The sequence below is a fragment of the Belonocnema kinseyi genome, chromosome 3, assembly GCF_010883055.1.
Source record: "Belonocnema kinseyi isolate 2016_QV_RU_SX_M_011 chromosome 3, B_treatae_v1, whole genome shotgun sequence".
NCBI classification, from domain to species: Eukaryota; Metazoa; Arthropoda; class Insecta; order Hymenoptera; family Cynipidae; genus Belonocnema; species Belonocnema kinseyi.
This window is the reverse complement of record NC_046659.1, coordinates 4588023-4602121: the sequence shown is the minus strand read 5'-3', so window position 1 is coordinate 4602121 and position 14099 is coordinate 4588023. Positions and strand designations below refer to the sequence as shown.

The following is a 14099-nucleotide window of genomic DNA, read 5'->3' as shown; positions in this document are numbered from 1 at the left end:
GGGGGGGGGGGGAGTGTCTATGGGTCCGTAAGCTTTTTTTTAAACGGACTCTACTGCTTTTTTCCGGGCACTCTTGGCGTATCATTTTAAAACTCTTGATTATTATGTTGTTAAGAAGAACATTTTTCCAAAAGTATTTTCTAAACATAATGTAACATCTTTGCAGTTACCGGCATATGTAAAACACAGGGAATGAAGTGCATACGTCGAGGTCGATATGGTAACGCACTGGCTTGGGCTTTAAAAGCACAAGATGGAGCCTTTGCAACATACATTGCAGACAAGTTTTTGAAACGTTATGCTGAACACGGTGAAATACAGTGTCAAGACTTGCTTGAAAATCTAGGAAGTTGTATGCTTGTTAGTGACAGGCTCACTTTTCTAGGTAAGTGATAAATTATTCAAATTATTCAATTGGTTCAATTGAGACTTCGGGTTCACTAGCCCTGCATAAAATGTGCTGTACCGCTTTATGCCGTTTTATTTTGCACCGAATGTCTAGAAAATCGTTTTTCGTAACTTAAGTTTTGTAACAGATGACAAGAATTGATATTTCTTAAAGCGGCTACTATATGTAAGTGAAATTTAGAGGAATAGTGGTGATTATAATTAAGGTGTATCTTGGCTATCCTTTATAGATTCGATGAAAATAATTTTTATAAAGATAATATGTCACAAGTTATTGACGTAAAAAAATGTTGTGAATTATCTTGCTTATATCATCTTTCTATGCAATGCATATTAGTCAGAGAGTAAACTTGTTCACGAGAGTTTTATTCGGCGTAGATTTAACAGAAGTATGTATGGCGTCTCGTCTACAGTTCACCCGAGCTCGGTCAAAGTTCGTATAAAATCAACTGAAAATAAATACGCATAAAACACATAAAAAACCGAATATATCTCTAATACATTGTCCAAAATGAATGGTTCTTAAATAAAATAAAAGCTATTTAAGTGAACAAGAACCGCCAGTTTTTGACCAAATTTACTGCATTGTATTGGAACTAGAAAAAAAGAGTTTATTTTAGTGCAATATAATATATTTTATAGGTTTGGCAATGCTGAATTCTAATCTGCTACGGAAAATAGAGTTGAACATTTCCTTTTAAGGAAAGTGCAATTGAAGACGGAAAATCCAATTAAAAATGAAAAATCCAATTTGGAGCGACACAAATCAGTTACATTATAATAGCTGGACAAAATTGATTATCTTTTGCTTTTTGAGGTCGCTAAATCCAAATATGACGTCAGAATTTCAAAATAAGAAGTAGCGGATCAAATATGGCTAAATGAAAGTTGGAAAAATTGCGACAACTCTACACTATTGTCCATAATTACGGTTTCGAGATCGTTGAATCCAAATCTGACGTCGGAATTTCAAAATAAAAAAGGGTAGAAATCATATATCTTTTTAATCTAATGTTTCTGTAATTAAAATTTTATTTATGTAATAATTATTAAAACGTTCAAAAATATAACCATGTTGGGACCGTAATTTTTTCTCTCTAGAAAGTAAAATGTGCTAAAAAGATTTAAAGGGCTAATTTCATTTGCATATTAGCCTATGGGATTAACAATTTTCAATTGTGATGCCAGACTTAAATTCAACGAATTCAAAAACGTAACCATTACCAATTTCGTAAACTTTGCCGAATTTTTGCAAGTTTTGTTTCACCATATTGTATTGTTAAGCTGCTCCATTTAAGTCCCGCAGAACTGCGATTTAAAAACTTTTATGCCTTTATTTTAAACCCTCGGTGAAACGGATGTCTAAAGAAGGGTCACCCTCAATGTTAAAGTATCATTTAACTCCAATTCACTGGGTATGTGCCTGTGGAAATTTATTTTTACGAAGTTGAAGTTAGAATTACTGTATGAATTTAATTTTCTGACGTTTGGCTAGGGAATAGGAAAACTGCAGAAAACCGCCTCCCAAGTCCAGCGGGTTTTTTCGACAAGAGTTTTTAAAGTAAATATTCTACATCTATCGAATACATACACTCATCCTCGACGTCAAACTACTCGCCCCAAATTTGTCAAAATGGCAGCGAATACACAATCTGTTCGCACTTTGCCGGTGGTCACCAATCCGAGTGTTATTCGCGCTGGACATAGTTTAACATCCGGACTCCTCGAGATTGACCATCATATTTGATCCGCCTTTTTTGTATTACAATTATGACAGCAGATTTAAAGTCTTAAATACCTATAGGTAATCAACTTGGTCAGGTTGCCATCAGTTTTCCGAGTTGTGTATCTCCATATTGGATTGACAACTTTAAACGAGATTTTTTTCGAAAAGGAAATGTGCTACGCTATGTTTACTGGTAGTTTTCAGTTCAACATTGAAAAAATCTATAAAATATGGTATCTTTCACTAAAAGAAACTTTTTTCTAGTTCGAGTAAAATTTGGTTAATTGTGTCAAATAATGACGGTCCTTTCTCACATTTTTCATGTCGGGAAATTCGGAAAATTATCGAAAACATTAAATATTATAAACATTTTAGGTGAGGAAATATGATCTTCCTAAATGCTAGTATTAATGGCATTTGAAATTCAGGCAATTGTCATAAGGCGTAATGAATTAATAGAATGTAATCAGTTCAAAGAGTTGGAAAATGAACAGTAAAAATTAGAGTCTTAATTTTTTTTAATTGTGTCCCTTTTTCTCCGTAGGCTTTAAAATTTGAAAGGGAAATTGTGAGATTTTGGGTTAGGTGCCAGGCATTACAGGGGTTATGCCAAGGAGGGACCTTGGAAGATAAAAGATCGAGAATCAGGTGGAGACGCAATAAAACAAGGATTTGTAATAAAAGCAAGGCGACATTTATTGCCACTTAGAGAGAGGTTAGACCCGATATCCGTGGCATGGTAGGTAGGCCTTAGGCGGCAGAAGATTCCGTTTTCAAGGGTGGTTCGACATGATCCTGGAAGGGTCGCTTAATAGGGACAGTGATTTCTAGTCTCGATCCAATTTTCAAGGAATTAAAAAAAAAATTTTATTACTTTGAAGAGAGCCTACAAACACATATAATTGGTATAATTGTGACATATTTATTCCTTAAAAAAAGCAAGCTCGAAATCTAAACGAAAAAAATTGCAAAAATTAAAAAAATGAAGGCATAGAACTGTAAATCATGAAAAAGAAAGAAAGAAAGACCTAAATCTAATAACCTTAGATACTCAAAACCTAGGTTCCTAAACCATAAGTCTTTAAATCATAGATCTACAAACCCAATCTCACAAACCCTGCACACAGAAATAATACGCTCATAAACTTTGGACAGTCGAATCCTAGAACTTCAAAGCCTTGGCACTTAACCCCTAGACCGTCAAATTCTAGGCTCTTAAACCCTAAGGCTTAAATCCTACTATCTGAAAACCTAGACCAATATATCATAGACCCTTTCAACTATAAACGCATAAACCGTATATTGACGAACAAACCCTACATACTTATACAATACAGTCCTCAACCTTAGGCTCTCGAACCATAGACCATCAAACCTAAGATTTTCAAACCCTAGGTTCCTAAACGATAGACCTTTAAACCATACATCCACAAAACTTAGTCTAACAAACATTGCACACCTATATAATACACTTATAAAACTTGTACAGTCGAATCCTAGACCATCAAAACCAAGGATATCATATTTGACAATATTGACTCTAATCTTTCTAACACGTTTCCAAATCTTAGATCACTCAACCATATACCGATAAACTATGGATAAATGAATCCTGGCTGTAATTTTTAATATTTTTCATTTCTAATAATACTAAGAATTTTGTAATAAAGTTTTAGAAAGATTTGAGTTTGATAGTCGAGGATTATTCGATTTAGGTATTTCTTCTTTTTTCATGACTTAAGGTTCGATGCCTTAATTTTTTTAATGTTTGCAATTTTTTTGTTTAGATTTCAAGGCTGTTTAATTTTTTCCAAGGAATTAATATATCACAATTATATCAATTGTATGTAGTAGTAGGCTCTCTTCCAATTATTAAGCATTTTTTTTTTTTCGTTGAGAATCGGATCAAGGTTAAAATTTATCCGTTTTGCCCCACTGTACGTCGTTCCCCCATGAGCGACACACCCGGATGTTATGTGCATTTTTTGTGGAGTAGCATTTAGCGAAAGTTTTTACCATCTGCCTTCTTTACTTCGATTTTTAGGAGTGAGGCATTTAGATGAAGTAATGCACCTTTCTCACCTCTGACGTTGAAATTCAGGCCATGGGCCTCTGTCTGCTGTTTAGAGACTTTGTAAAGGAACACTTTTTGCCAGTGATCTCGTGCTTCCGGGCCATTTTTAGGAGAGGATCTCTGCCATTTGCAACGATATAAGCTGTATCTAAAACAATTTGGTTCTGAAGACGTTGGAGATTCAGAAGTCCGCGTACGCCAAACGGCGTGAAATGTATACTCGTGGAATGGACAAATTGATATGCAAACTCTTATGCATATGAATGATATTAAGTGTTGCGATATCAATCATTTCATTGGAGGACTCATCCCACAATTATATGGAGTAAAAGAAACCACTTGCGTCCGGCATAAAAAAGCGCACTCCAGCCACTCTCGACATTCTATCTCCAACCTCGCTCAGAGGAGGACTCTGGCTCCAGCCTTTGACGCAACGATTAATGATTGCCGCTTGTCTACCGGCGTCCTTCTGGAAAACTCTTCTGTGTGCTAGGTGGTTGGCCATTTTACTGCTCCCATTGCAGGAAGGAGGGTTTCGCCGCGGAAGGCTCTGAAATGCCTACGTGCACATCGAGCAAGCTTCGCTGCTACCCTTAAGACGTTAATTCCCCTGGAACCTTGCCAGAATCGTGTCACAGTCATAAGTTTTGACCCGACTGAAGTAGACGGTTTTATTCCTTCAAATCCAAAACTTACGGAGGATATCCGACTAGACTCCGTGCGACCGCCCATTTACCGAGATCCAGAGAAGCTGAACTTAATCATCCGCAAGTTCGTTGACACGATGGTCACCCCTGTTACTCTAGAGTGACCCTCTCCACTTCCTTCTCTTCCCTCATCTCCCATTCACATTTTATCTACATTTTTTATAATAACCAATTCGTCTCGCTAGTTCCATTCCTATGCGAATTTTATCCCTCTCATCAATCTTTTACCCGCCACTTCGATCAAATTTCCTCATTTATTCTACTCATTACCTTTTCTCCGGGCGACGAACTTTGCAATATAATTTCTACTTGGAAAGTAGAGTTATATTTATTTTATTAGAATATTTTTACACTTTTTATTGCAAGTTATTGAAAAGAAAAGTTTAAAAAGTGATATTAATTATAAATTATTACAAAACCTTAATCTAAGCTAGGGTATTTTTTTATTTGTTCGATATGAGTATAGTTGTATTTTGAATACCAAAAATGTTCACCTTCTTTCTACCTTTACTTCCAAATGAAAAGTATGCGCGCCATAAAGCACTTGCGTCTGCTCTCGGCACCCATCTTAGCTACCGGTGTCATCTTGGGTTCCCTGTCTTTTATATTTTTTCCCTCTTTTATCACCTACCTTTTAAACTGAGCACCTTTGGAATTCGATTGCCTGCTGGCCCTCCCTACGTGGAACCTATTTCCACCATCCTGTCAGTAACAAAAAAATGTTGAAGTTTTCACGAGAAATCTCGCACCCACTTTAAGCACACTCTTGAACCGAAAAACAACGCTTTTCCCGTTTCACATACTAACTTTCGAACCTATCACAAACTTTTAGAATTTCCGTACATTTAAAGAAAAGAAAGATTCCGCAAAATCTCTCACTTCTTGCGCAGTGGAAGCTGAGAAGACCTTTTAACAAAGGACTATAGGAGAGTTAGAAATGTCGTGAGCAGGGCTGAAAACGGGTCCCCCTCTTCTATGTCTCTTGAAGCTGTCCAGTGCTGCTGATTGACAAGGGATGGTGAATATAACTTGACATATATATTTTTATGTATAATTTATGAAATTAGTGCATGTCCTACTGAAAAGGCACAATAGTTTGATAACTAGATGATACCTTTTGTCTTCATCAACAATACACAAGTCACGCTATTTGTCAGAGGTTGCAGCATGGTCTATCGCATTACTGTACAATAAAGAGATTAAGCGATTAAAAAAATTATGTGATATAAGACGAGCCCTAAGAGTTTTTCGTTAAATTAAAGTGAAAATCTCCCATTATTACTAGGCTTTTCCACGATCGATTGAATATTAAGGGAGAAAATTCAATGTCCTGCCCATGCTCCCTCTTAGGTCGTCTATACATAACAGAAAACAAGAGAGGAGACACCCCCTGACTAGAGATTTCAATGCTTATATAATCAGGCAATCAAAGTGGATCGGAAAAAAGTTGACGGAGTTATGAGTATTTAAGTATAAATGAATTATCGAGTACTGGACAAATCGTTTTTAAATTTGGCAGGGTACTTCTTCACATACTTTACCAGGTATCAATGGTAGCTTTTTTTTTAAACAAATGCATTTTGATTTTTTTGTTTCACATGATTCTGTTGCGAGTTGTGATGTACACCGGGAAACATCTTTTTAGGCGCCTCCGGAGATTCACTGTCACTCGCTCAATTTCCAATATTTTGCAATGAAAATTTAGTAAAATATTGTTTAAATGTTTCATTATTATATGAAAATTGACTGAATAAACGTACACTATCTGCATCGCCAAAAAATTCTGAAAAACATACCTTTTTTCACCGAATTAACTCCCCCCCCCCCCCCCCCCCCTCCCCGCCATAACCTAGGCAGCTACACCACCACCCTTTCTACCATCCCTATAATTTCTTATAAGTGCATAACTATTAAGTGAAACCGTGTTGTCATTTATTTTAGAATAAAGCCATGTTTCACTTATGGCAAGTACATAATAGGTATTTCTAATAAAATAAGCAGGTAGTATGTCAATGTGCGATTTAAGTTAGTTGATATTAACATGGCAGATGTTTATGTCTAAAAATTCAAGCTGGTCACGCACTTCACATCTTGTACAGGAAAGATCAATCTAGAGGGCTTTGAGACGAGTTTGTGGATAGTAACGCAGCAATTAGAGCAAGATCAGCTATACCACGAGTCCTTAGAAGTGATTTTAGGAGGAGCAAAAATTTACGTGCTGTTTAGTGTTCAGATCGAGAGAGAGGAGGATTTCAAAAAGACCATCTCAACATGCATATTAAAGCTAGGTACAATATTTATTCTCAATGATGCACAGAGTTGAGTCAGATATCCAAATTCCAAAATTGAGAATCATCCAGAAAAATCAGCTTCTTAAGGAAAGAAGATTTTTAATATGAATTCTGTAGATTAGAAGATTTAGTCATACTAAAGATAGAAGTGATTGAGACACACCAATTTAGGATTTCTTGAAGTTTTGGAATGCCCCCGACGATTTTACGAACGAGGATGACACTAATAACTGTTGATACACAGTGAGATCTCAGTAAATAAGAGTCTGAAAATTTCAGCGAGTGATTCATGCTTTGTCCAAGCTGGGTAATCTTTCAGATAAAATATACTTTTGATGGGTTCTGTAGTCTTTATGAGTAGGATGATTTTCTCCAGTAATCTTACGTGTCGAGAAGACTTTTCTTCACAAGGGGTTATGTTTATCTTAATTTCCCTTAATTCACTAGACCTTGAAGGAGCCATAGAAATGTTGGTAGAAAATAATAACAATTTATCAGAATTGCAGAATCACAGTTTTGAATCCGTTAGGATAACAACATCAACGCGCATCGGTAATCTGAACTTGAACAGACTCAAAGTTGACTGGTAGAATTAGAGCGAAGACTGTCTACTTAAAACTGAGAGGAAAACTAAGACTAAGAAGCTTGGCGGGCGTACAAGAAAAAGGTGCGGATTCTTGTATTCGTGTACATATAGCTACCTAATTTAGACTGACTTTTTTACATCTTCATGGTGGTTTTATACTAGGCATCGCCATAAGAATTGTGGATTGATGTACCGTCGTCGTTAGCGAAAAGGTGAGGAACATAGTAAGTCGAAGTACCGTCGTTGTTTTGCAAAGAGGCCAGGAAGGCAGTTGATCTAGTTACCCCAAGTATATTATCAGAATATAAGGGGTACCGTTTGTGGTGCTGCTAAACCCAATTTTATGTTTCGCCAAACTCTCATTTAAGGCATTCATCGATTGCGGTTGACTATTAGAGTTCGGTTCAGTTCTAGCCACAATATACCAATCGATTTACTCAATTTGGTGAAATTTAAAAATAAGTGTTTATATTTTAATCAATCACATGTTACAATTGTTGAAGTAATAATATTTATGGACATAGTTACAGGATGTGACACGGGCCGTTTTGGAAAAAATGTGAATTTTCGTTTTTCCAATTACAGCTAAATTTCTGTTCTCTCCCATGTCTAGCCATTATAATTGGCCAATATAATACAGTAAAACTCTGAGACTGGGCCGGTTTTGGGACTGGAGGAGTTGGGTAATTACCAAAATAAAGTGCCGTTTTGTAGAAAACGCTTTTGTTTGTTCACGCGTAAGCGACCGCCGCTCACCCCGCACACCTCCTTTTACTCCGACTTGCGGCGCGGTATCAATTCTCGAATGAACTATATCAGGGCGCTCTATCTCTCGGGTTCACTGTATTTGCATTAGAATGAAAGCAGGAAAATCCAAGAAAAAACTCCGCGAGGGTTTTTGAGGAAATTGACTTCGAATATTTCGAGAAAAATGGCCACCATTTTGTCAATTTTTAACCTTTTGCAAATTTTCCAATGGTTTCAGAATCAAAACAATAAACAAATATATTAAATTAAAAAATATCACACTTTCATCATTTTACACCCTTTAAAAATAACATATTTGAGTGGAAAATGATATTGCAAACTTGGGCATAGACTGACTGCCTGATTTTAAATTAATTTGGTCTTATATTAAATCTATATTATATCTTTGAATCAATTTTAAATATTTTATTTTCTAATCTTTACCCGTCACCATTCCTTATCTAAACTAACAAAAAGTTTACATAACTTATTCTATACCCCTTCCTCCCCTAGATTAGGAAAAAGAGCTTACCTTAATTATTATATCAATGCCTCAGGAGTAACGACGTGGATGTCATTTTATTTGTCTTCTTAGATTTTTAATTTTTGTATTTGTTGAACCCGAATCCGCCCAAAAATTTTTTTTGAGATCGTTGCGGAACGTTAAGGGGTTGTTACCTGACTTCTAAACGACCTTTAAAAAAATTCTGGTGTCGTGCGGCTTTTATTTGCCGAGATACAGGGATAGGATATATGTTACGTGGGTTTTAAGCTCAAAGAACGGCAGAAAATGCGATTTTAGTTTTACGTGTGAACCGTACCATATATGGTACTGTGGGTCGGATTTGCGTTAATTTTTTATTTTAAAATTGCAGAGAGATGAAATAAAATTTTACTTTCTCACTTTGAATCTGTCATAAGGAGAATTCAACAACTGACTTGATCAATCTCATTGAATATATGGCCTCTTCAATTAAGTTTATTTTATAACGTTCTCAATGTTTTAAAAATTCACTTTGAATTGACTGACAGCATTGCTGTGACAGTAGAATCAGTCCATTTACCTCAATAACTAAAGGGTGAAGTGCTAATATCTGCGACTAGCTACTCTTGCAGAGAAGTTTGGTTAGTTAATAGCCTATTGTGACACATCTTTAACTATTTGCTCTGAGTAGTTGACCGCAGACCTCTTCATTGATGTCAACCACTGATCTTGTTATAATTTCCTCCGGTTCCATGAAATAGACCTGAAAGGTGTTTTGCTTGAGCGCTGCTAATGCCAGGCACTGGCATAAGACATGCAGAGATGTTTCATCATCCCTGCTATATTTTCTGTACCCTGTCATGTGGTTGCACCCCACATTGTGCAGAGATGGTTCAGGTGGTTGTGCCCTGTAAGCATCTGAGCGATTGCCCTTATGTCTTTCTTAGGCAAATCCAGGATTTCACTGGCTCTGTCCATGCTGCATGTATATCCCAGGATGCCTTTCGCCTGTCGGCAAACATGTATTCCCAGTGTTTCGTCAGAATTTAGCTTTTGATGACAATCCCTATTGTCGTATCTGTTGTTAGTTGAAAGTGCGTCCTGGTCTTTCCAAGGCTTACCTTTTTTAACTCGAATAAAAGCGAGATCAAAGTGATTGAAGTGACTTGTGGGATTTCTTACGGTACTCCAGTGAAAAACATTTAAATCTATTTAACCAGTGTACATCATATTTTTTCTTCTTACTGATCATAACCTACAAAGCTTGGTCAGAAATGGAGGGAATGGATAAACTTGCTCCAGAAAAGACTTGTGCCGGGTGCAAGGGCAAATTTGTTGACGCATTGTTCTGCCCTGGTTGCCAGACCCCGTTCCACCCAGCTTACGCAGATCGTACCGGCAAATTAGAAAACGAAGCATTCTCAAGGTGTTGCAAACAACAAAGACCTCGCACGCCCAAGACGGAAGAATCTGCATCTGCACCAGTCACTGCACAGGATGTGGAGAGAATTATCCGAGCTGCCTTAGCTTCGATCACACCACAACTCAACGAAATCTCGTGCAAAAATGCAGTTGATTCCCTATCAACAAAGTTTGATAAGTTGACATCAAAAATCGACAACACCATAGTGAGGATCAGCGATGCAGAGAAGGACATAGAGGGCTTAACAAACAGGATTTCTGCCATCGAAGGTACACTAGACAACTTCAGTTAACCTATTGTTTTCGGCCTACCCGACCAAGCTATATCTGGAAACAGTTCACAATAAAAAAATTACATGAAGACCCTCATTACTGAAACCTTAACTGACATTGTTTCCGACACTCACCTCACAAATTTAAGAGCACTTAGAATTGGCCCATTTTCACAGACCCAGGTAAAATCACGACCTGTCAAACTGATCTACGACACGGAGACATCTGCGCATGCTGTGCTTCGTGCATTCATAACAGCGAAGAGGGAACTAAAACACGAAAAGAGGCTGAAATCACTATGGATCTCCCTAGACAAAACAAAAATGCAACTGGAGGAAATTGCTGCTGTAGTCTGTTAGTCTACTATCAAAACGTCAGGGGCGTGCGTACAAAACTCGATAATCTGCGCAAATCAGTTCACACTTGCTCTTACAATATCATTGTTTTTTCTTAGACGTGGTTACACGAAGGCACAAATTCGGCGGAACTAGAATTTATGGGATTCGACATTTTTAGACTAGATCGAAATGTTTTAACTAGTGATTGTCAACGTGGTGGCGGGGTTATCATAGCGGTGGATCAGGGCTTAGGATGTGTTAAACTCCATACGAATATTACTTCTGTAGAGCACATTCTTAGAGTTCGCCGCAGTGGTATGGAAACCTACCTATTGCAACTACGTGATAAGACTTGAATGCGTACAAAATAGATTTCTACGATTTGTAGCTAGGCAACTGGGTATGCCAATAAATAGACAAAATCACGATTACAGCAGAATAAGAATATTGCTCAATATACCTCGAATCTCTGAACGATTTATGTTTGCTGACATGTGCTTTTTGTACAATCTTTTAAACATCATCGACTGCCCAAGTTTGTTATGTGACTTAAATATATATGCGCCACCGAATTTACTAAGGAATAGAAATCTGTTCACAATACCGTATCATCGCACTAACTACGGGGAAAATTCTGTGATAATGAGAATATGTAGGGAAGTTAATCAAATGTGCAAGGAATTACACTTTTGCAAAACCTCAGCAACGCGATTCACAAATAACCTGCGAAAAATCGTATACCATGCCGACAACAACGCGGCCTAAGCACAATAGTTGTTATACTTAAGTACATAGTCTTAAGAAAATTTAGTTTGTAACAAAAGGGATTTGCCTGTTCACTGTTCAATAAATAAATAAATAATGCCTTTTTTAATTTCCAAATCAGCTGTGATGTTATTTCTGGTTTCCCAAGTATAGTTATTGTCGTTTGGCTGTCTGAGCAGATTGTAATCTGCCTACCAGCAGCGTTTTCTTCTAATAATGTATCAGCAGAATGAAGGACATACAGGAGATCCGCCTGAAAAACGGTGGAATGTTTCTGACTATCCCACTCCTTTTGATTCGTCTGTGTACAAGTTTTTCCCCTTAAGGAGCGGGTTACCATTTGTTTTCCACATATCCCTGTTTGGGATGCATATGCAAAAAGTCTTCGCGAAGTTGATGCTTTTCATTATTTTATCTTGTCTCATTTCTAGAATTGGCAGTAAGCTTTATAAAGTATAAGTATATTGAAGAATATGTAATTTTAATAATATTTTATCTTTACTGTAGTTCATTATTAAAAACTCTGAAATAGATTAAATTTATGTAAATAAACGAAATTGTATGAAAATAATATCTGCAGCACATTTTTCGGCATAAGAAGTTTTTTACAAATAAAAAAAAACATAAATTTTGTTTGTTCTATAGATAAAAATTTTAAGAATTTTCCCATTTTTGCTAGAGTAATTTATTACATAGAGATGTTTTAAACAATAACGTACCTTTTACAGTAAATCCATTAAACAATAAATTGATGGTAAAATGGAAAGTAAAATAGTTATACATTTCAGGAAGCATATATGATCTTTTAATGAATTTCTCAATAGATTTATAATCAGCGCGGAAAGATAGTCCAAATGAAGAAAAAAACATCTGAATACGTCAATTGTGTGGGAGATATACAATCTTTTCTCAATTTGAACGCGTGAATTCAATTTTGGCGGAAGTAGCCGACCGGCAGCAGCGGTTTCCCCCACTCCGCCGCCACAAACTACGTCAACCATACTTCCATTATCTATCATCATAATCAACAAATAAATAATAATGCATTGTCTTGCAAATTGAATAACAAATAGTACATCTCTCATTTTCCACTTTATGTAAATTTCATCTTTGTAAGTTGAAAATTGCAGCAGCAGTAATTTTTCAAAAAAATTATTTCCCCCTCTTGAAGTAATTTTTTTTAATGTGTAGAAAAATAACACATATTGAATTCATTTTCACTCGATTCTATTGAGTAAAAATTCAAAAAGTTATTCTGTTTGTTTCTTATGAAACAACATACCCTCTTTTTGTGGCAATTTGTATGCAATTTAATAATGAAAAATCGTTTGGCCTCTAAGTGTGCTAGATTGCACAATAGTAAGGGACATATTTTCAGAAAGTTCGAAACTTGTTAATTAATTATTGCAATAATAATTGCATATTTGAAAAGGGCCCTTTCAGTCGAATTTTTTCCCAAAGTAAACAAATGAACAAATCTACAAAGCTACACGTCCTTTTGTAGATATTTCAAGAAAATCTATTGGACTGGATTGAGCCACTCCAATTCGGGGTGAATTCATCTACTTTACTACTTAGGGTGAAATATCTTACTCGATTGAAGTGACTCAATCAGCCGAAGACAAAGTCAAAAGCCCACTCTTTTTTATGGGGATTGAATGTATCACTCGAAAGGAGTGGTTGAATACGCCCTATTTGGAGTGAAATTGCACTCCGTTTAAGGTCGAAACTAAAGTAATGCTTTAGAAAGATTTTGAAGGACAGCCAGATTTATAAATAAGTTTACTGAATTTATTCAAGCAAAAGTGTTTATCTCCTTTTCACTAGAACACTGTACAGGTAAAATACTCACTCTACTCTTCGCTCATCGTAACGTAAATGCAACAGAATGGCAATGGACACAGTGCGGGACGCCAATGTAGTGGAAATGTACTCAGGTCAAGGTCGGCTTAACGAATAGGGGCGCCATGTAGTCGAGGCTAGCAGTTTTTGGGAAATTGAGGTTTGAATAAGTTTGTGCAATGCAATTCAAGGGAAAATCAGATTTGGAATTATACGAAAGACGGATTATTTAAATAAAAAATACTACTTCAGTGTTTCAATATAATCGGCGGACGGGAAGGCCTAGGGAGGCCATTTTATTAAAGTCAGCCCTGATTATGGATCTTACCCGCCCCTCGGCAACAGTGTACCAACATTTAAGTTAAGTAATATATTATACACCAAAAACATTCATTATGCATAATTTAATAAATGCTTGTTTGTCTTATAGATAAAG

General features: G+C 36.4%; 1 protein-coding gene across 4 annotated transcripts in view; it reads left to right on the top strand.

Annotated features, from left to right (window-relative positions):
* Positions 1–14099, top strand: part of LOC117169279 (nuclear pore complex protein Nup85) — a 217668-nt gene that overhangs the window by 151940 nt on the left and 51629 nt on the right. For 3 of the 4 annotated variants that reach the window (XM_033355571.1, XM_033355572.1, XM_033355573.1), the window contains exon 7: positions 167–385. In XM_033355571.1, coding sequence (XP_033211462.1) covers positions 167–385 — 219 coding nt within the window. Of the gene's footprint in view, positions 1–166; positions 386–1050; positions 1277–14099 lie in introns of those variants that run through there. The other variant, XM_033355574.1, reaches the window with a different exon arrangement.